General features: G+C 38.0%; 1 protein-coding gene across 2 annotated transcripts; it reads left to right on the forward strand.

Moving 5' to 3' along the window:
* Positions 1–1,565: 1,565 nt before the first annotated feature.
* On the forward strand, positions 1,566–19,848 carry LOC121943231 (sodium/potassium/calcium exchanger 1-like). Of its 2 annotated transcripts, XM_042486709.1 has the most exons (11): positions 1,566–2,546; positions 6,391–6,576; positions 7,289–7,397; positions 9,475–9,528; positions 9,822–9,872; positions 10,814–10,891; positions 12,678–12,820; positions 14,399–14,644; positions 14,896–14,985; positions 15,941–16,107; positions 17,612–19,848. In XM_042486709.1, the coding sequence occupies exons 1-11, from the start codon at positions 1,566–1,568 to the stop codon at positions 17,859–17,861; spliced, it is 2,355 nt and encodes a 784-aa protein (XP_042342643.1). In that variant the 3' UTR covers positions 17,862–19,848. The 2 variants fall into 2 exon arrangements, with proteins under 2 accessions (XP_042342643.1, XP_042342652.1); XM_042486718.1 differs by lacking the exons at positions 9,475–9,528; positions 9,822–9,872; positions 10,814–10,891.
* The last annotated feature ends 4,205 nt before the right edge of the window (positions 19,849–24,053 follow it).

The following is a 24,053-nucleotide window of genomic DNA, read 5'->3' on the forward strand; positions in this document are numbered from 1 at the left end:
AAATGGAGCTATTGTTGGTTGTGGTTTGTTGTTGATGATGATAATATTGTTATTTTTGTATTTTGAATACTTTAAAAGCACCCCTCATAACATGATTTCTTTTTCTATTTGCTTTATTTAGATCTTTTGTAAATTTAATCAACAGTAATGTGATTTAATTTAACTTTTGACATGAAAATTCTGTAATCTGTGAAAGTATTATAAGTATAGTAAGTAAGTAGTAGTAACTAGTTCTTACTTGAAATATTCTCATACAACGTAATGACAAACCATGTGTGTACTGGACACTTGAAATATGCCATTTTCGGTGTTAAACTGGTGAAAATCATCACGTCTCATGTGACGCAAATATTTTCCCGCTAAAACAAAAAGAACTGTTTTTTTAGCGTATATTTTGAGATGTGTATGTATGTTTTAAAATAAAATCAGTTCTCCACACTACTAAATTGAGGCTACACCCGACCACACCCATAATAACGACCACACTCCTATCAGCCTCCCTGACCATCTAATTATTCTCCATCCAGCAGGCACGCGCTCGGAGACGCCTCGTAGGTTCCCCTCAAACTGGCAGCTGCGTCCAACATTTTGAATGTTGGTGTATTGATACAGCGTTATGTGTGAAAGGGAAGGCGAGAGATGTTAGGCTCCCAATCCTCTTAGCAGCATTATGCTGAGCTTCGTTCAAGCCCTGAAATGCGGTGCGCACTTGTAGCTCCCCAAAACCCAGAGTCAGCATCTCTGCGTCCGTTACGCACAGCTGGAGGGACGCTCCGCAGCGGCGAGGGGCCGAGCAGCCGGCGCTACAGGTAGGCACCGCACCACCACTCACTGCACACGGTTCATTCTGTGATTTTATTATCTCTTTGCTATTATTTTTTGTGGTGAATGAAAATACATTAATGGTTTGTGGCGATTTACATGATGATCTGCCCTGGCCTCAGTTATTCCATAAAATAAACCGCAAAACGTCATTTTTAGTCATAGATTTAGTGATTTTAATAACATCGAGATCTCAATGCACTGCGGGTAGTGTTAATTAATGTTTCATTAATGATCGTTTACTGCACGCACGTGCGCATTTTATCAGGTTCTTTTCGTGCGCGCGCTCACGCTAAATATAATCAGATATAATTTCGGATTAAAATAGTTTTTTGTGAAGCAAGTCAGATTATTTTTCTTTCCATTTGAACATGTTAAACGTGTCTTCGATGCACTCCTGTTTTGTGAGAAGCCAAAGCCAGTGTGATTATGTAGCCATAGTAACAGGTGGCTGTCTGCATCTCCCCCCCCCCAACACACGTCTTCAGTGGATCTGCCTCTGCAGCTATGCACATACAGAAGATATAATTATGTTCCTGATGATGTGATTCTAACTGTTTTGTGTGTTTAGTCCTTCCACAGGTTGAAGCTGCCTGCTCTAAAAGATGAAACACACTCTGTGTCCTTGCATTCGTCCCCTCCCTGTCAGCGGCGTCTTCTCGCCACATAATGGATCCAGAACTATCAAGGAATAGCAATGCATCTGACATAACTTCATGTTTAGAGTCAAGACCACGAGGGCAATGAAGGTGCACTCGCCTCCGAGGAGGAGACTCAAGCGCAGTCGCATCCTCTTCCTCATCTCAGGTGTGCTGCTGTGTTTCATCTACATGCTGACTCTGAAGACCAGGCTGTCACAGCTGCACGCCTCCGCCCAGACGGATGACGCTCTAGGAGCAGAGGGGGGTGATGATGATGATGTTGTGGAGGTCAACATTCGGGAGGTGATGGCATCCAATGAGACAGAGGAGGAGGTTGTCTCACCTGAGAGCACCAAACCTCCACTGGTGATAATCGTCAACAGGACAGATATCGAACAGTGTATCTATGTAGATCCTCAACCTCCCAAACCTCCTCCGACTCCACCGCCACCGACCACCACAGCTGCCCCTCATCCCCCACGCCTGCCCCCTCACAGGAAGGGTGACTACCCAAACGACATCTTCTCCATAGAGCAGCGACAGCAAGGCTGGGTGATCCTGCACGTCATCGGCATGGTCTACATGTTTGTCGCCCTGGCCATCGTCTGCGATGAGTTCTTTGTTCCCGGGCTGGAGGTCATCACCAACAGTCTGGAGATCTCTGACGACGTGGCCGGAGCCACCTTCATGGCGGCCGGAGGCTCTGCCCCCGAGCTCTTCACCTCCCTCATCGGTGTCTTCATCTCCCACAGCAACGTGGGCATCGGCACCATCGTGGGCTCAGCCGTCTTCAACATCCTGTTTGTGATTGGCATGTGCGCCATCTTCTCCCGGGAGATGCTGCACCTGACCTGGTGGCCGCTCTTCAGAGACGTGACTTTCTACATCCTGGACCTCATCATGCTCATCATCTTCTTCCTGGACAGCATTATCCTGTGGTGGGAAAGCATGTTGCTGGTGCTGGGCTACATCAGCTACGTGAGCTTCATGAAGTTCAACAGTCAGATCGAACATGCGGTCAAGACCCAGATCAACAAGCACATGAGTATCGTGAAGGTGTGGACCGCAGAGGAGCCGGACAAGGTGAGTCGATGACTCACACGAACATATCTGTGGAAAAGTAGATGGATGTTCTAGATAAATTTATCTAAAGATGCACAACAACAGGATTTGTGCTCACACTGAGGTTGTAGAAGACAACTTTCTGCTGGTGTTTCTATCGGTCTGTGTCCGTCGAGGCTGATTTAATAGTTAAACACAGATGTAAACTGCTGCCTCAGGGTCGAATCATCAATGGTTTGCAACATCAAATCAAATTTATTCTGCACTGAAATGTTTCCAGTGGTAATAGTGTTGACTTTGCAGTGACACTTTTTTCTGATCAGTTTTCTACAGCTGAAACCACTGTGTGGCGTCCTATGGTTGGAAATTGGAGACAAATATTGGATCACTTAGTCAACTAATAGAAAATTGATTGGCGAAGATTTGATAATACATTCATCTTTTGACAGAAAAACCAAAAATTCAATGGTTTTATCTTTTAAATGTGAATATTTGCAGGTTCCTCAGTCATTTAAATGAACATATTGGGGTTTTTAATATGTCAAAACATTTTTTAAAAATATTTTTCTATCATTTTATAGCTCAAACAATCGATTAATCAAGAAATTCAGCGTAATGATGGCTAACATTTGTAGCTGCCTATGCTTTACATCAATTTTCTTTACAATATTATATGACTATTTTCCAGTTATATACCACAATATGGCAAATCATTATAAAATCAAAAAATCAAATTGCTTATTTGATGATGAGTAACAAAGTTAAATAATTTTGCGGAACGATAATATAATCATCAAAATACAACACCAGTAGAAGTTGATAATCGATCATTTTGAGTTATTGAACAGCCCTTGTTTATGTGGGTATGGCTGGTTATTTTCTTTATATAACAATATTTATATACTGTGTCTATGGGTTTGCAATGGTATGATATTTTCACAGTATGATGACTTTCTCAGAAATCATCGTGGTTTCACAGTGTCAAGTACAACTTGCATATTATCAGTTACATTGACCCTTACAGGAGTGAAAAAGAGGGATTTTTAATTGTCAAACCCTTCATTATAAAAATCTTGGAGATGTGCAAAAGCAAATGAGATCATCTGTCTAAATGTGCTTTTTTAATGCCAGTGATAAGCAAATTTTCACAGTATGATAACCGTGAATTTTCATACGACGGTACACTGGTTTCACGGTATAACAATGCAACCCTATGTGTGTATCCAAGCCTGATATATCATCTCCCTCTGTGTCACAGAGCTCCATTGTTGTCCATCAGTGAGCTGCACTGTTGTACTGGATGACATGTTCCTTCATTACCATAAACACACACACGGTACTTTATTTTGAATCATTCCTAGAAACACCGTCCTATTGCCACAAATACTCAATAGAGCACCAGATGAAGATTAATCCGCCATTAAAAATAGTGCAACAACTTCCCTATTTTTCTCTTGTTTGAGTAATAATTACAAAATACTTATATTACAATTCATGAGCTGATTTTAAGGATTTATGGGTTCAGAAAGAACCAGCAGGCTTGGGCTGAGTGCCACAGGTAGGATACTGAGGACAAAGCATTAAGAGATACATATATGCATTGTTGGTTTTGTCTTTTCATAGGATTCCCTGGTGACAATAGGAAAGAGACAGAATAACACCAGCTTTATCCTCTAAAATTACCTGAAGTGTTGAATCAACTCAGGTGTTGATTTTAAACTATTTCAATTTAGTGCAACCTCTTTGCAAAAAGAAAAAAACATACAGTAATCAAACATAACAAAAGAGGGATACAGACAACACAGATGTCTCTGCAGAGCAGTTTTACAAGACCGACTTCCATCTGCACACAGTGTATTTTCTACCCTTTCATCTCCTCACAGTTGGAACTGCTGCCTGCTCAGATACGGTGAAAAGAGAGACAGTGATTTGTGGGTCTGAGCAGGTGACAACCTGTATTTGTGTGAAATCCTTTGATGCTGAACAGAAAGGAGTCCAGGTGTCACAGATGGCGTGTCACAGTGATGAAGTGATTGAAACGTCACTTTGTCTCTGCCACAGTCCACAAATACCAGTAAATGTTATTTAATTTAGAATTCATAAAAAGAAATAATGTATTTTTAAAGGCGTATTTTCTACATAACTCCCGCAGACTAAATGGCTCCTTGCAGATGACAGAAAGCAGTTAATGTCGGCGCCTGTAATTAACATGCAGAACCGTGTTTCAATATTTCAAGTATCGCCAGCACATTCTTCAATTAGCCTGAACCATGTCTGCAGTCGGTATGTGCTCCGTCAGTCCTAACACAGGCATAATGAGGCATGCTCCCACATTAATGAGTCATAATTACTGGAAATCAAAATATTCTCTTCCAGGAACTCTAATATATGCCTTATCCAACTAGTTTCAGTATCTACAGTCTAATATCTTTGATGTGTTCACAGATACCTGTTGAATATATAATTATACACACAGGATAGAAAGCATTAAGCATTATGTTGCAGAAAGGACTCGTGCAGGAGTCACTCCTCATGGGTGATTTGAGTCATGAGTGGTCCAGATCTGCCACATGAGGCATGTTCAGATAGTCTGCCTTTTCCTCTTGATTGACTTATAAGGTCTGTTATTGGGATAAATAACAAAATCAACAAAAACCAAATTAAATAACGAAAGAAACTGCTAACTTTATAAAAACTGTTTTTTGAGGCAAAGAAGCATAATGGCACCAGCAGCTCCAGATGTTTCACTTTTCCATATTTTTAACGTCATAAGCGGCATGTTATGGCATATTAATCAGAGTATAAATGGCTGCACGTTAACGGGAGTATTAGTGAAATATTCCTTTTCATTAGCCATGTAAACAGCTTAGTAGGAATATTGTCTCTTTCAGAATAAAGGGAAACAACGGAAAAATGCATGGAAACCAGTCACTTAACAAACTGGTTGGTTCAGTTCAAAAAGGGATTCTAACCAATGGCCAAATCAATAACCGACCAAGTCTAAAGGCAAGTGGCTGAGTAAGACCCAGATCTACTTACAGCCACGACCCTAACCCAAACAATCCCCCCGCAGGCCCTCGGGATGTAGTAATAAAGCAGAATCCACTTTAAGGCTTAAGGTTTGTGAGGTGCTTTTTTGCTGATAGTGGGAAACTCATACATAATATAGTACACTCTAGATCGGATTACTTATTTGCCTTAGTCCATTCACTGGTCTACCCAGAAAGCTTTTGCACGTGTGTGCAGCTATTCTCCATTACAGTCATTTAGCGGCTGCAAGTACACTGCAATCATAAATGTACCTACATGCTAATGTCATATTAGGTCATATTAGAAACATCTTGTAAACTTTTCCCAAAGTTCAGATCATATTCCTGGTAAAAACATGTGATGTCATGTTGTTTGAAAGCTTTTATTGGTGATTTTTTCCGGTAAAAAGTGCCACTATTCCTTCCTACAGTCATTCCACAGCTGCAGTGATGGTGCAGAAATAACGCCAACCAATCAGAGCATTCTGGGCTTTTTCGAGAGGAGTAACTTAGAGAGACAGGTGCTACAGTGAGGCGTGTCAGACTGAATACAGGTGTTGCAGCACACACAATATGAGAAAACAATTTTTTTATCATTAAAGTATGTAAACATGTTCTTGTAGTAACCCAACCTACAAGTATGAACCCTGAAAATGAGCATACTAGCTCTCCTTTAAATCAAGTATGTTTGATTATTGGAAATGGACGTCTGATTAAGACGTCTGCAGTCCACAAAAGTGTCACTGAATGAGTTACACAGAATGTTTTTTCAGGTAAGATTCACAATGGAACCAGCAAAACTCTTCTAACTGATTATGTTTTCACCAACTTTACAGGAGAGTGAAGCTCCACCAGCACCTCCTCCTCCAGCACCTCCTCCTGCTCCCTCTGCTGCTGCTGCTCCTCCTCCAGTTGCACCAAAAGCTGAAGATAAATCCAAAAGAGAACTTGAACTGCCGCCGAGCAGCCCTCAACGCAACAAACCACCGTCAGATTTACAAGAGGACAGAGCAAGACTCAGGGTATGAAAAACTGAGTGTAATTTTGTAATTTTTGGTTGATAGCCTTTTTGGTATTATTTTAAATGAGCCATTAAACACAAAAGTTATTGATCCTATCAGCCTGAAGCATTTACATTAATTCAAATTTACATTACCTAAAAGTTATTCACAGTTTTCACAGATTCTTAAAACATCCAAAAAGACATAAAATTCATCAATAGTAAAGTATTGCATTATAATATCTCAAATTATTGATATCATCTATATTTTATAAGACAACACTCATATTTTGTTTTTGGCTGACACACTCAGAGCAGAGGATCCACTGTCTGCTAGCTAGCTTTCACTGTACCTCAGACTACATAGGGAAGTAAAAATTTACAATTTCACCAAGATGTTGTGACTTGGCTGAAACAAGTCAGTGCATATGAGGCTTAGTGTATTTAGTGGGAAAAGTTTTTCAAACTTTGCAAGATCGGAAATAAACACGAGAAATCTAACATGCAGAGTGCTAAAAACAAAATGCCAAAGTAATATTTTATGTTACAATAAACATTTGGCAACATTGTCCATGATTGTACGTAACTTATGTCGTTTTTTTAAATTCAGTTTTAACTATCGTAAAATTAGTGTTAAATTTCATTACGAGCGGCATTAAAAAATCTTAAATTTAACCTGTCTTGAGCTGTAAGAAACCTGTTTGGCTTCTGACTACGTGTCTGCTGGCGTGCAGGTGCGCCCCGTCCTGCAGCGAGGCGGCAGCTCGGCCTCCCTCCACAACACCTCACTGAGGAGCACCATCTTCCAGCTGATGATCCACACACTGGACCCTCTGGGAGAAGGTAACTAGAACCAAGCATGGTTCCTGCAGTGACAAATCTGAAGCCCGGTGGTCAATGTGTTTCATGAGTTAAAAAAAATCACTGGGGCGATCTCTAGCTCACTGGGCAGAGCGTGCGCTCCATATGCCTCAGGCTTCTGCGGCAGCTGGTTTCGAGTCCGGCTTGTGGCCCTTTGCTCCGTGTCGTTGCCCCTTCTCTGTCCCACCTTGTTGCTCTTTAAAGGATTTTCTATCAAGGTGCTAGCTGTGGAGGCAGCTTTTCTTCCAGTGTAGTGTTAGAGAGATTTTTCACAGTTTCTCATAAATCTTCTTAATTAGTCATTAAGAATTTAATCAAACGTAAAATTTAAACAATGAATCCATAGGCTATGAAATGCTGTCAAAATAAATGCAATATGTTGCTGTGAGCTTTGACTGAGGATAAAATGCATTTGGTATTGTTTGAAGTAAGCAAAGTTTTTTTGTGTCTTTTAATAACATTTAATCAATTACTTGATCATTAATATTGCAGAGTAATCAGTTAGGGAAAATGCTTACAATTTGCAACCCCAGTTATAGCTCTGTTTACCTCACGGTGCAAACAGGGATGCGATGGGGCGGCGAAATGTGATGTTAAAATGAGAGTCAGACAACAAACAAAATACATTAGATTTTATTTGAGTGCAAAAATTGGTAAATTACTTTTTGCATTATAACACCAGACTCTGCTGTTGATACTGTTACTTTTGCACCACATCATAATAATATTTGGGTGAACACTGCTGTTGGATGCAGTAGGGCTTCGACTAATGATCATTTACTGCTTATAGTATTTGATAAAAAAGCAGCAAATCGTCACATTTAAGCAGCTGGAGCTTGTGAATTTCTGCTTGAACAATTACTAAACTGATTGATTGATTCTCTATCCATCCGCTGGTTGGCTCAGTTTACACCTCTAGGTTGCAGTTACTCAGCTCAGTCCCGGTCTGTGCGTCCTGTCCCTTCCAGTAAGTTAGAGTAGCGTGATGAACCACCGCGACCTTCAGCCCGTCCTCGAACTCAGCGGGCCGCTGTTCCCCTCGCTCTCACAGCACCTCTGATCCTTAATCAGCTTTTCAATACAGGCTAATAAAAGCTGGATAAGAGCCAGCGTGCTACCAGACCAAGCTCTTTATCTCTGTGGAGGCAGTGTAGCAGCGGTGTGGGTCCAGAGCTGAGAGCAGCTCCATGTCATAACTGTGGTAAACTGACAGCATCTTAAATGTGAATCTAAGGAGGTTATTGTCCTTATAACTAAGCGGTTTCCTGTCCAGTGACATGGAGTGAGATGTAAAGCAACTGACAGCTGTGGAGGAAGTATTCATTCATTCTGTTACTTAGGTGAAAATACTCACACCACACTTCATTATAGCCCATTATAAGTTAAACTTCTACACTGAAAATGTTACTTTTGTAAACTTTTGTAAGTAGAATCAGAAAAAAATGTACTTAAAGTCAAATTACTCAATGCAGACAAATGTCCCCTCTGTTATGCTCTAATATAGACCTTATCATTAGATTATGACTCGTGCATTAATGTGAAAGCAGGATTTTACGGTTGTCACTGGTTAAGTTAGAGCTTATTTGAACTATTTTGTGTTGGATTACAACTAATGACTAAATTAGAATTGTCTAGATATTAAATCTGTTGTTGGTAACTAATAAAAAATAACTTTTTGCCATTTTTTTCTGAAACTGTCGTTATATCCTCGTAGTCATACATGAGGCTGATGAGGGAGTCTCTCACGCAGCTGACAATCATGTCAGTCACTAATGTGAGCTGCTGTCAAACTGGATCGTTATCAAATATGAATTGAGATTCTGTTACTGCATCGCTTATTTCTTGCCTCAGATGTTTTCAGAAACATATTCTAGTGTACTGTTAAGCTGTAAAATAAGAAAGTTTGCTCTGGCCATTAGGTGGTGCTTCGTTTTGGCTCTGCTGTTTTTAACACTGCAGTGGGGTTTGAGTGGACACAGAGCGCAGTCACATCGAAATCAGATAAAAGGCAGGTGGCTCAGATGAAGTTAAAATGGTCTCTGTGGGTTTCCATCCTTAGAGGCAGCTCTTAGAGGTGCAGTGAAAACCCCAGGCCCGAGGAAAGTCAGGAGAGGTAAGAGCAGCGACAAGATGTCGCCTTGCTGTTGTTTCCTGTCGTGTGTCTCGCTGTGATCGTCCTTCATGTGTGGGTTCTTGTGTTGAAGTCACATGCAGCTCTGTAAGACAGCGGTGAACAAACCTGCGGGGCGAAATTCTGACTTTGCAGCTTTAATTCATCGTCTCACCAAGAATAAATGTTTAATTTCATATATACATATATTTGGTTGCACATAAATGAAGTGTCATATAACTGGAGAAGAGTGATCATGTTCAGTATTTTGTCTGATGTGTATCTCTGCCAATCAGAGACTTCCTTTAATGGTGATGTCAGAGGGGAGGGGTCAGTACAGAAGAAAGGTAAGACTTTTTCGTGCCATGTCTGTTGTTGTTGTTGTTGTTGTTGTTGTTGTTGTTGTTGTTGTTGTTGTTGTTGTTGTTGTTGTTGTTGTTGTTGGTGGTGGTGGTGGTGGTGGTGGTGGTGGTGGTGGTGGTGGTTTTGGGTGGTTGTTTGTTCATAGCCGATGGTGCTGTATATACAATGGATGGCTGCATGTTTGTTGGTTTGCATCCAGTTGTTTCTGTGATGTTGTGAAGACTATTGACCTTTTTCACAGGCTGGCTGTTTGGAAAATGTATAATATATATTATAAAGTAATAATAATAATCAAAGGATTGTTAAAGACTCTGATTTTTGCTCACAGTTTGTGTTGTTTTTGTTTACAAGGCTTCAAAATGAATTTCGCAGGATTCACCAGTGCATCTTGAATATAATCTAAATATATTTTTTTTCTTTTGTTGTTAGCACAATCAAAAATAGAGGGAACAGAAAAAAATATCTGACACTGTCTTTTCATATCTGTTATACAGATGTGCATTTTTGGAAAAGTTAGACACAGAGTTTAACTTTTTTTAACAGTTTGTAAAGATCATGATATTTTTGTTCAGTTGTTAATTTGACCACCCAGCACAGATATATAAAAGTCAAGGATATAAGATACTCACATTCATGTCCCACTGTTGTGTACCAAAATGTAGTCTCTTTCCTCTGAGCTAAACAATAAAATTGTCAATAAGAAAAATCTGGAGGGATGTAGATTTAAATTTCAGCTGTCTGTAAGTAACTTAAGTCCTTCTGTGTTTTGTTCTTCACCAGTCTTTTCAAAATGTGAGTAAGTGTGAATGTAAGGTCAAAAGCATGTTGACTTAGTTGCACAAAACTGCTTGTGGACAAAGTATCTCTCGACTGATTTAAAAAAAGACTCACAATGTTTTATGAGCGATGATTCTCTTGATTGCAGCAAAGAACAAAGTTAAGCCTTTGAACGTCCCAGTCACGGGCAAATTACAGAGCAAGTCACATCACAGACACTCTGAAGGTGAGTTGCATATTAGAGGTTAAAGATCAAAATGGTTTCTTCTGTAAAATCTCCATTTTTTCTTTGCAACAGGTCAAATTCCAGTTCCAGATAGTTTATTTGTCCCTGTGGAATTTATTTTCACAGTAGGTGCATGAACATGTAAGACATGCAGAGTTTTACAGAAATTTCAAAGACATGGATTGGCATTCAACATGCCACAGACTGGCTTTCTTGTGGAGTCAGGAGATTATTGAAAGTTTGTAAGGCTGCAGGAGAAGATGTTTTACTCCTGTTTAAAACACAAAACATTTTAAATTGCTTTCTGCATTACATTAATTGGCCTGTTGTCATTCACAGGTCGTCATATACCAAAGCTTTGTCTCACGCTAAAGCTCTCATGACACACATGAGGCTTTCAAATAACTCTAATATAAACCCATCAACAGTTAATGCTTTACGCTTGCAGCAACTAGTAGACATAGTAAGAAGTATGAGTAAGTCCACGTAGGGTGGAAGGTGAAGTGAATGGGTCCAACAAAAACAGACTTTAACCCAGGAGTCATTGCTGTTTTAATGTAAAGTTACATAATTTGTGTACAGTTATTGCACATTGGCATCACACATGTTATGTATTTTGGTCACGTTACATTTGGTAAACAGCATACTTACATAAACCCCAAAATACGAACCTTTCCCTGAACCTAACCAGGTAGTTTTGTTGCCTAACCCAACGCCAACTGTTTCACAGTATTAACTGCGGGTTATGATGTGTTTCATCGATGTATGACAGAGATACACTAAAGCTTTCTTGAGCATCACTATCAGAAGCTGATAAGCCTGAAGAAACCTGAAAGCTAATATAATCAATAATAATTAATATAATAAATGTTAGTTCTAACTATGTAACTCTCTCTGAAACCATTATATTTATTTTAAGTTTTCATTTGTTTATTAAAAATGATGAAGCACACTGTCGAAATTATTTAATAATACTACCTTTTGTCCCCTTCCATCCAGTCTTTGGTACACAGACTTGTTTAGTTTAGTTTAGTTAAACAAAAACCCTGACATTTATACAGTTTTTCACATCTTAAAAAAATTCAATTGACAGCAACTGTCATATTGTGTACTTTCTTATTATTGTAGTTAATATCGTATTTGTGATTGTTTCATAGTTTTGTGGAGTACTCTTTTTTTATTTAGAAGTTTCTGTGTTGGGAGTTTGAGCACTCATGTATAAAAGGTTGGTTGTTTATCAAGGATCAGAGATGGTTTGTGCGTTTGAAGGAGGTTGTTCTCCACAATCAGCAGAGCCTCTCAGTGGGTGTGTTTGTGCGTCACCGTGTAGAGTAATGAGGTGCTTCAGAGTCTGAGGTGCAGAGCAAAGTGGGGCTGCAGGGAGTCTGGAGAGGCCTTAATGAGCCCGCATCAATCAGCCTGAAGACTAACTTGCAGATGGGACCGTGTGTGTGTGTGTGTGTGTGTGTGTGTGTGTGTGTGTGTGTGTGTGTGTGTGTGTGTGTGTGTGTGTGTGTGTGTGTGTGTGTGTGTGTGTGTGTGTGTGTGTAAGTAAATCCCTTTTCCTCCATTTGTGGAGTGTGTTTATCTCCAAACACTCCAATCACTCCCACCGGCACTCCATAGCGGCCCACGCAGCATCATAATGTTGTCAGCCTAACATTATGAATATCCCGTAAACGCCTTTGATTTGGTTTGTTCCAAAGTGTGAAACAGAAAGAACTTCTTATACATCTGATGTACGTATGTGTTTGTTTATTCTGTGTGTTATTCCTCTTTTCCCCAGAGGTTGATCACAAGCCAGCGGAGCCGCCCAGTGCTGCTGCTGCTGGAGCACCAGCGGGCGCTGCAGCCGAGCCATCCACCTCACAGCCTCAAAAGACAGAAGGGACAAGTGAGAAGACAGCCAATCAGCCGGAGGAGTCAAACGTACGCTAAGATGATCTCAACTGGACAGAAATACTGAAAAAAGAGGCTGTTAATACAGAGTTGTTTTAAGATGAGATTTTGGAAATGATGGTGACCATCTGGCTTTTCTTTTCCCTGTACTGTGTTGCAAAACAAACAATCACGTCAAAACAACATTTCCTGAGATGAAGACCCAACAGCATCTGTTTCCTCTTGACATACAACACGTTGAGACTTTGAAGTACTTGATTGCTTCTTACTTACAGCTTGACAACTGTGAAATAGGTATTATTGATGAGCATGTGAAGGCAAGTTGCCTTAAACTTAAATTAATTAGTTGTTTAAAGGGATAGTTAGATAATTTGTGTTTTTATGTGACTTTAGTGTTTTGAAGCGTTTGTTCGGATCCACCAAAGTCACAGTATCACAAACTTACCTAACCGATTGAGGCAGTGGTAGAGCAGCACCTTCTGTGTTCAGCAAGCTAAAATGACCATTTTTGGCTTTGACAAGAGTATAGATGAGAGCAATGAAAATACTCTGAATATAGCAAACACTTTACACTGTACTTACTGTTATAGTTTTTTGTGGGTAGGACTTTTTTGTAGGTGGTTTAAATACATTGTGCTACCGCCCCCGTCCACAGAAGTGCATTGCTTAGCGTCTGTGTCATACTCCAGCCTGCTTCTCCAAACTTGATGTGCCAACTTCCAAACTGGGAGCATGCCAACAGCCATCTACTGTATGTACTAAAATTTTCACTTTTCCTGATCAACACAGCATCAGGAGAAAATTAACTAAAGAGAAAAAACAGACTAAGAGCACAATAAAAAAAAAAAAAAAAACGTTCCAAAAAAAAACCCTAAGAGCATAAAATTTGAAATGAAAGACTTTGGATAGGAACCTTGTGCAACCTCTGTTCAAAAACATCTGAACCATCCCGCTAACTGGAAATATTCACCCTGAAAAGCTAACAGCTATATATATAGAAAACATGCAGTGACATGAAGAAATTTTCCAATGCTGATGTGACGTTTGACAGCTGAAACATCTTCATCAGGAGGACAAAGCAGAATCCCCCGGACTCAAAACCCTTGATTTTTATGCGTTTGTGTGAGTCACAGCCTCATCACTCTGATTCCTGATAATCCTTCCTCGAGTGAAAGCGAGGGCGAGACGTTCAGCTCAAATCAGGCTCTTAGAACGAGGTCAGCTGAAGTGCTCCTACTGCCCCAGAGTGCTTTTTAAGTGGAATCACCAGCACGGAGAGAAGATTTTAATGGGTTTTGCATTTTAAAAATGTTACTTAAAGCATTTATGAACATATTTAAAAGGCACATGATGCACAAGCACCTTGTGTTCTTGTGTGTTACACCAAATGATGAAGAAAAAGAAACCCAGTTTCAAAGGAAAAAAACAAATGAAAGTATGTGTGCAATACTGTCAGTGATTGTTTCACTTTTGATGTTACCATTAGCAGTCATTTAATTAAAATAAATCATTAAATGCACTAGGGGAAGGGATTTTTGTCATGACAGAAAAAAGTTTGTTTAGTTAGTTTGAACACACTTTGTTTAACTGGTGTGTTTTCTCCTGCAGACAGCAGCGGGGGGCTCAGAGGGCTCAGAGGGCAGCGGGGAGGATGATAGCAGCGACGAGGACAGCGGTGACTCTGGTGGGAGTGAAGGCGATGATGGTGATGACGATGACAACAAGGAGGAGGAGGAGGAGAATGAACCGTTGTCTTTAGAGTGGCCTGAAACTAGACGCAAGCAGGCCACCTACCTGTTCCTGCTGCCTATCGTGTTCCCGCTGTGGCTCACACTGCCCGACGTCCGCAACCCGGTGAGTACAAAATTGAAGTTACTTGTACTTAGGTATTTCCATTTTGTGCAAATTTTTACTTCAACCTCACTCCATCTCAAAAGTAAATATTGTACTTTTTACCCCACTAAGGTGTAAACTGATGTTATCAAACACATACAAATCAGTTTAACATGTTTTAATAAATAGGGCCATTTATTCACCTGTATCCAAATCTCTGTTTGGGTCGTAATGTATTGTTGCAGTTTCTCTGAACAACGTCTGTTTTCCAGGCATCCAGACGGTATTTTGTCATCACCTTTATTGGCTCCATCCTGTGGATCGGAGTTTTCTCCTACCTGATGGTGTGGTGGGCTCATCAGGTGGGTTGACACATTTGTGTTTTGTACCTTGTTTGGAAAATGTTTCATCCAGTGAAGTTGGATGATAAAGCAAGGTGAAATCAGACTACACTAAACTGCAGTAATTCAAAAAAATATCTCAAGTAGATGGCTGAGTGATATTTTTTTTTTGTAAACCCACTTGTTGAATAGTTGTTAAAACACTTGTTGCCTACAACTTCACACTTAAAAAAACTATTTTGGGAAATTCACTTATTTCAGATTGGCAGATGGCAAGACTGACACCGCGTAGCATAAAGAGTGGAAACAGCTGGCCTGGCTCTGTCCAAATGTAACAAAATCTACCAAGCAGAAATTTAAAGCTAATTAACAAATCATACCTTACTTAATATATTCAAAAAACAGTGTATAAATGACAGTTATGCTGAGGAGTGCTGCTTCAACAGGTGCTTTTTGGATTCAAGGACAAAAGTAGACTAAATAAAGGAGAAGGAGGTTAAACTTGTTATTTCTTTTGTCAATAAGTCAAAACCAAAAAAATTCCCAGGCACACTGTTATGCAAAAGTTAAAATGTCTAGATGTCTTTAATAAATAAGTTTGACGCCTACATGTTTCAATTCACAGTCACAGTGATGACTTGATGAAGACTGAGTTGAAACGCGTAGGCATTAAGCCAGTTATTAAAGGCCTTGTGCTTTGGAATTTTTTGGTTTTGATTTATTGACAAAAGAAACATCGAGTCTAATGTCTCCCTCTTTTTTTTTGTAAAAGTGGCTTTTTTAAAAGGACTTCTTAGAGTCTGCTGGTCGTCTTGCAAACTTACATTATCAAGACAGTTTATGGACAGATTTTAACATTTATTAATATTAAAAATAAACACAAATATCTTTGGGTTTTTCTTATTATAAAAAAGCAAAGAAAGATTTGCATGTAGACGGAGGTACTGACATGTTTTATTCCTCTCTTGTTGTACAGGTGGGTGAGACTGTGGGCATCTCTGAGGAAATCATGGGCCTGACAATCCTGGCAGCTGGGACGTCGATCCCTGACCTTATCACCAGTGTGATCGTAGCCCGGAAAGGTCTCGGAGACATGGCCGTGTCCAGCTCAGTGGGCAGTAACATTTTCGACATCACTGTAGGGTGAGTGACTACAACACAACTCTCTGTATCAGCTGTGACCAAAGAGAACATTTCACACTTTTAGAGGGATTATTAAAGAAAGCATACTGAAACCAAACAGCATGTCTAACATACGGCTCACATACGGCATCAAGATTAAGTTGTTACAATACTGGAGAAATATCTTTGTTCTTGTGACCTGAGATGAGAGTAAGTTGTAATAGTATAAATGCAGCGGTGGAAAAAGTTCTCAGTTCAGTTACTTAAATTGGTAAAAGATACGTTTTTGTCTTAGGATATCATTATAAAGTAAATTTTGATTGCACAATTTAATGGCCACAGAGTAATAGCACCATCTGCCTTCAGATAGTTTCCATAAAAGCCTCACTTTCACCGTTTATTTCTCTCTGCCACCTGGTTTGATCTCCTGGGTAAATGAAGCTCAATTTACTGCACAAAAGAAATGAAACAGTTGAAAAGTTGTTTGTTCCCACTTTGAGTGAAAATACCAGTACAACTATATATATAATTACTCCATTACAAGCAAACTAGCTTAGAGTTAGGATCACATTAAAACAGTCAGGATAAAATGAAAACGAGAGGAAAGATAATGCAAGATGTAGGATGCAATAAAGCAATAAAAGCACAAATAAAACAAAAAAAAATTAAACAGGTAAAAAAAAATGAAATTAAATAAAAAGGTGACAAAACATGAAAGCAAGTCAAGTCAAAAATGCTTTGTGATGATTTAAAAAAAAAAATTAAAAAACACTGATTGTGTTTAGTCCAGTGGCTTCTCAACCTAGGAGTCATCGTCGTTAAATAAACTTAAACAAAGTTAATTTCATTTCAGGGAAATGTATTGAAGTATTAGAAGTAAAAAAATACGCAAGTAAAAGGCTTTACATAAATTAAATAAATTAAAATAATCAAAATGAAAAGCAGCAAGTCCTCATACATACTTTATATATGAGAAGCAGGAACCATAAAATGTGTGTGAAATGTATTTAAGTATGAGAAGTAAAAGTATTGAAGTATTAAAAGTAAAAGTACACAGAAGTACACAAATGTAATAAATCCAAATAATTTAGATAATTAAAAGGAAAAGCAACAAGTCCTCATACATACTTTATATATGAGAAACAGGAACCATAAAATGTGTTTTGCACAAAAAATGACTTACACGAGGATAAATACAGTTGCCAATTAATTTTCTAATTAATGGACTACTTGTTTTAGCCGCACTTGTATACTTTCATTCAGTTTGTGCGCAAAAATCTTAATTTGTAAAGTACTTATATAATAATAGAGTGGTGAGATAGATTTGGAAAGTGGCCTAAAATAGAATTATGTAAGTGATTAAATTTAAATTCAATTCAATTAAAAGCAAGTACCTCATAATTGCACTCAGGTACAGTACGGAAGTTAATGTACTTTATCTAAAATTGCAGTGCTCATCAGATATATAGACAGATAAAGTATGTGAGCTGTAAACAGAAAACCTTCCTGTCCTCTCTGGTTTTAGTCTGCCGGTCCCGTGGCTAATGTTCACTCTGTTACACAACGGCCAGCCGGTAACCGTCAGCTCCAACGGCCTGTTCTGCGCCATCGTGCTGCTCTTTCTCATGCTCCTCTTCGTCATCATCTCCATCGCCGCCTGTCGCTGGAGGATGAGCCGAATGTTGGGCCTCACCATGTTCGTACTGTACTTTGTGTTCCTCGTGCTCAGCGTCCTGCTGGAGGATCGCATCCTCACCTGCCCCGTTTCAATCTGACTCCCGACTCAGTGTCCACACAGGATCAAAACTACACGTAGGATGTGTTAGAAGAGCCGAGCCTGATGTCAACAGGCCGACCTGGCGCACCGTAGCAACACTAAACAAGCAGAGATATTAAAGGAAAGTCCGCCCGCAATATAGTTTTACATTATTAGTCTGTGAACATTTTCCAGCAGCTACTCTGTGGTCACTGTGTCCAAAATCACTCTATATTAACTATATGCTGCCTCAAAAAATGACCAAATACAGTAGTTTTCATGATATGTACAGTATTCCCATTCTCTGCCAATAATCCCACTAGTGTTTGACACAATACCTTGAAAAATATCTATTCAAAACCTTTGTTGTACCATGGAAAAAATTTGACATTGTGAGGGAATAAAATGTAAAAAGGCTTTAAAATGACAACTGCAACTATTTTTTTTTTGGTTAGTAGCTGAGAATAGCAGAATGAATGTAGTAAAGAATAACCATAAGAGAGAGGCAAAGAGCACCAGAGTATCTTTACAAACCGTTTTAAATTTCACCACATCCCACCATGCCACTGAAGGGACGCAAATTTCATCCAAAATGTCCGAAATACTGCTTACTGTAAACTATTTAGTCAAGTCGCATTTATTTATAAAGCACATTTAAAAACAACAAAAGTAGACCTTAGATGACATAAAACTGAGGCATTATCATATACAAACAGTCATAAATAGGAGAAAGGCAGTGAAATTTATAAGAGCATAAAATATAATGAAAAAATCATCACAAAAATAGAATTGTACAAATAACTAAATTAAATAAAGCTAAAATCGAGCAGCGTGGTCGAGCATGTAATCATCATGAAGGTTTAAAGGCGAAAGAAAAGAGATGGGTCTTGGGACAGGTTTTAAATTTGTCAGTTAACAGGTAATATCTAATTGTTAGAGGGAGAATATTCAACAGTTTACGGCCAACGACTAAAAATGCCAAATCAACTTTAGTTTTTAAGTAAGTGCATGAAATGGCGAGCAGTAATCGGTCACCAGATCCAAGGCGTCAGGAGGTGGGATAGTTGATGAGCAGTTTCGAGACATAACCAGGTGCGAGTCAATGCTGTGCTTTAAAAGGGAATACAATTATTTTAAAAACATGTGTTTACCATAGAGAAGGTAGTGAACAAAGGAGTGATTTTGTACACAACCCTGGTGTTCAAATGTATCCTCAATATGCGTCCTCCACTTCATATGGTCTCCAAAGTTCAAGTCTCGCTTATTTTTTATTGATAAATTCTTAATTGTGCAGACGCCAATTAAATCAGATTTGTTTTTTAGGTTCCATAGCCTGAGGTTTATCTGAACATTGCATTGTGTGACACAAATCAAAACACACACACTTAATGTTTTCTATGTGAGCCTGCAGAGTTTCAAATTTTGGGGCATGCCACTGTTTTATTTTCCCGAACTGATGAGCATCAGCGCTCGAAAAAAGCAGCAGTTTTATCACTTTACTGTACCTGGATGTGACCCGGCTCACTGCTGTCATCTTCTGCTTTCTGTCAGTTGGCCTGATGCAACACAACAGATGTGGATTATATTACCGATGTCTTAATTTTTTTTAAAGAGCAAACAAACAAAAAAAGCTAATTTGGGGCAGAAAAAGCAGTTTTTACAAACATTTTTTTGTTTATGTGACAACAAAATTCAGTGTAAACCTGCAGTGCATTTTTGTCTTGCCTACGCCTGAAGGTGTAGAAATTACACCTTTTCATTGATTCATTTTTTCTATTGAGCTTTTATGAAAAATTGTAGCACTAGACAAAAAAACTCACTATTTGATTCAGTGTCTATTGTTTTTGGGTTTTTTTGCTACGATATAAGACTCCACTGTAGCTGCTGGAAATATCTGGATGTGACTGCCCAGAAAATAAAAAATGCTTACAAAAAAAAAAAAAAAATAGTCTGTAAAATCAAAACTTACTCTTTCAGTCAACAGTGTTGAATAGTTTTTGGGTGGAGTTTCCCTTCTTATGTTATGACCATAATGCTCATGGGTCATCTCTAAGGTGATTTTAATAGATAGGTTAATTTAATATTTTATGGCAGTGAAGGAAAAAGATTCACTGCAGCAACTCAAGCCTACTCGATGCAACTTCAGTTTTGTATGTTCAGTATTTTCTCTAAAACTGTTCTGTATTCAACCAAGCACGTGTTCGTTCAGTGTAGAAAAGGATGTTTTCGTGTGAACAAATATTTCATTTTGTTAACATAAATGTGTGGAGACAAACGGTGATTGTTTGTGTGTGAGTCAGACTGTGTTAGCTGTGAGAGAAAAAAAAACCCAAAAACCCAGAAGTGTCACAATGTCAGGTGTTACTGTCTTGTTAAGCTCGTATTGGATTGAGGAGGATGCAAACGTGTTAATAATGACGTGTTATTATTGATAGGACAACTGTCAGTATTTCAAATTAAAATTCCATGCTGCAATAAATTATTTTTTTAACATTGATCTGAAGCTGTGTGTGTGCAGTGTGTGGTACTCGTTTACATCAGAAAACAAAAAGATGGATGAAAGATAGAGACAAACTTAACTGGTCTTAGATTTTTTTTTTAAAAAAAAGGTGTGCTGACATACTTAACTATGAATTTATATTTTTAATTTTTTTTATATTTCTGACACTATACAATGACTTATTTGACATTTTTTATGACACATACAATTCATATTCAGGTGTTTTTCTCCGTTTTTACAATGTTCTATGCTATGGTGTGTCTCGCCATGCTATTTTATGTAGTTTTTAGCAGTTTTAAGCTGTTTTTTGGGAAATGTCATTTTTGACATTTTTGCCATACTATAGCCTTGCTTTTTTGGTCATTTTTTTTGACATGCCACATTAGGGTGTTTTTGGCTGATTTTGCATCATTTTATGCTATGAGCGTGTTTCGGCACACAATTTTATGTTGTTTTTAGCAGCTTTTTAGGTGTTTTTTGGAAATGTCATTTTTTGACATTTTTGCCATACTATAGCCTTGCTTTTTAGTTCATTTTTTTCGACATGCGTTATTCGGGTGTTTTTGGCCTTTTTTGCAAAAAATTCTAAGCTATGGCGTATCTTTTCACGCCATTTAATGCTGTTTTGAGGTGTTTTCAGCTGTTTTGGGAATGTCATATTTTTGAATTTTTTTGCCATACTATAGCCTTGCTTTTTCGGTTTATTTTTCGACATGCGTTATTATAGTGTTTTTGGCCGTTTTTGCAAAAAAAAAATAATACTATGGCGTATCTTTTCACCTATTTTTTTGCTGTTTTGAGGTGTTTTCAGCCTTTTTTGGGACATGTCATATTTTGACATTTTTGCCATACTATAGCCTTGCTTTTTTGGTCATTTTTTGACATGCATTTTTTATTGCGTTTTCAGACGTTTTTGCAACATTTTATGCTATGGCGTGTCTTTTCACACTATTTTATGCTGTTTTGAGGTGTTTTCAGCCTTTTTGGGACATGTCATATTTTGACATTTTTGCCATACTATAGCCTTGCTTTTTCGTTCATTTTTCGACATGCATTTTTATGCCGTTTTTTTGGCCGTTTTTGCAAAAAAGTAATACTATGGCGTATCTTTTCATGCTATTTTAATGCTGTTTTGAGGTGTTTTTTAGCTGTTTTTGGGACATGTCATATTTTGACATTTTTGCCATACTATAGCCTTGCCTTTTTGTTCATTTTTCTCAATATGAATTTTTATGGCATTTTTGGACGTTTTTTTGCAAAAAAAATAATACTATGGCGTATCTTTTCACGCTATTTAATGCTGTTTTGAGGTGTTTTTTAGCTGTTTTTGGGACATGTCATATTTTGACATTTTTGCCATACTACTATAGCCTTGCTTTTTTGGTAAATTTTTTCACATTCATGCATTTTTATTGCGTTTTCAGACGTTTTATGCAACATTTTATGCTATGGCGTATCTTTTCACACGCTATTTTATGCTGTTTTGAGGTGTTTTCAGCCTTTTTTGGGACATGTCATATTTTGACATTTTTGCCATACTATAGCCTTGCTTTTTTTGGTCATTTTTCGACATGCATTTTTATTGCGTTTTTGGACGTTTTTGCAACATTTTATGCTATGGCGTATCTTTTCACGCTATTTTATGCTGTTTTGAGGTGTTTTCAGCCTTTTTTGGGACATGTCATATTTTGACATTTTTGCCATACTATAGCCTTGCTTTTTTGGTCATTTTTTGACATGCGTTTATTATGTGTTTTTGGCCGTTTTTGCAAAAAAAGTAATGCTATGGCGTATTTTTTTCACGCTATTTTATGCTGTTTTGAGGTGTTTTCAGCCTTTTTTGGGACATGTCATATTTTGACATTTTTGCCATACTATAGCCTTGCCTTTTTGTTCATTTTTCGACATGCGTTATTATGGTGTTTTTGGCCGTTTTTGCAAAAATTAATACTATGGCGTATCTTTTCACGCTATTTAATGCTGTTTTGAGGTGTTTTTAGCTGTTTTTGGGACATGTCATATTTTGACATTTTTGCCATACTATAGCCTTGCCTTTTTGGTCATTTTTTTCAACATGCATTTTTATGCGTTTTTGGCCGTTTTTTTTGCAAAATTTTAATGCTATGGCGCATCTTTTCACGCTATTTTATGCTGTTTTGAGGTGTTTTCAGCTGTTTTTGGGACATGTCATATTTTGACATTTTTGCCATACTATAGCCTTGCTTTTTTGGTCATTTTTCGACATGCATTTTTATTGTTTTTCAGACGTTTTTGCAACATTTTATGCTATGGCGTATCTTCAGCACGCTATTTTATGCTGTTTTGAGGTGTTTTCAGCCTTTTTTGGGACATGTCATATTTTGACATTTTTGCCATACTATAGCCTTGCCTTTTTGTTCATTTTTTCAACATGCATCATTATTGGTTTTTTGGCCGTTTTTGCAAAAAAATAATGCTATGGCGTATCTCAGCACGCTATTTTATGCTGTTTTGAGGTGTTTTCAGCTTTTTTGGGACATGTCATATTTTGACATTTTTGCCATACTATAGCCTTGCCTTTTTGTTCATTTTTTCGACATGCATTTTTTATGGCGTTTTTTGGACGTTTTTTTGCAAAAAAAGTTTAATACTATGGGTATCTTTTCACGCTATTTAATGCTGCTTTTGAGGTGTTTTCAGCTTTTTTGGGACATGTCATATTTTGACATTTTTGCCATACTATAGCCTTGCTTTTTTGGTCATTTTTTCAACATGCATTATTTTATTGTGTTTTTCAGACGTTTTATGCAACATTTTATGCTATGGCGTGTCTCAGCACGCTATTTTATGCTGTTTTGAGGTGTGTTTTCAGCTGTTTTTTGGGACATGTCATATTTTGACATTTTTGCCATACTATAGCCTTGCTTTTTGTTCATTTTTTCGACATGCATTTTTATGGCGTTTTTTTGGACGTTTTTTTTGCAAAAATTCTAATGCTATGGCGCATCTTTTCACGCTATTTTATGCTGTTTTGAGGTGTTTTCAGCTGTTTTTGGGACATGTCATATTTTGACATTTTTGCCATACTATAGCCTTGCCTTTTTTGTTCATTTTTTTTCGACATGCATTATTATGTGTTTTTGGCCGTTTTTTTGCAAAAAAAATAATGCTATGGCGTATCTTTTCACGCTATTTAATGCTGTTTTGAGGTGTTTTCAGCTTTTTTGGGACATGTCATATTTTGACATTTTTGCCATACTATAGCCTTGCCTTTTTGTTCATTTTTTCGACATGCATTTTTATATGTGTTTTTGGCCGTTTTTGCAAAAAAATAATACTATGGCGTATCTTTTCACGCTATTTTATGCTGTTTTGAGGTTTTTTTCAGCTGTTTTTGGGACATGTCATATTTTGACATTTTTGCCATACTATAGCCTTGCTTTTTTGGTCATTTTTTTCGACATGCATATTTTATTGTGTTTTTGGACGTTTTTTGCAACATTTTAATGCTATGGCGTATCTTTTCACGCTATTTTAATGCTGTTTTGAGGTGTTTTCAGCTGTTTTTGGGACATGTCATATTTTGACATTTTTGCCATACTATAGCCTTGCCTTTTTGTTCATTTTTTTTTTCGACATGCATTATTTTATGTTTTTGGCCGTTTTTGCAATAATACTATGGCGCATCAGCACGCTATTTTATGCTGTTTTGAGGTGTTTTCAGCTGTTTTT

The sequence above is a fragment of the Plectropomus leopardus genome, chromosome 1 (genome assembly GCF_008729295.1).
Source record: "Plectropomus leopardus isolate mb chromosome 1, YSFRI_Pleo_2.0, whole genome shotgun sequence".
Classification (NCBI taxonomy): Eukaryota; Metazoa; Chordata; class Actinopteri; order Perciformes; family Serranidae; genus Plectropomus; species Plectropomus leopardus.

What these genes read in the sequence shown, in the direction of transcription:
- LOC121943231 (XM_042486709.1), top strand. Translation starts at nt 1,566, where the DNA reads ATGAAGGTGCACTCGCCTCCGAGGAGGAGACTCAAGCGCAGTCGCATC. An exon ending in GGGGTCAGTACAGAAGAAAG is followed by an intron (nt 9,873 to 10,813) that starts GTAAGACTTTTT and finishes TCTTGATTGCAG; the next exon opens with CAAAGAACAAAGTTAAGCCT. An exon ending in TGCCCGACGTCCGCAACCCG is followed by an intron (nt 14,645 to 14,895) that starts GTGAGTACAAAA and finishes TCTGTTTTCCAG; the next exon opens with GCATCCAGACGGTATTTTGT.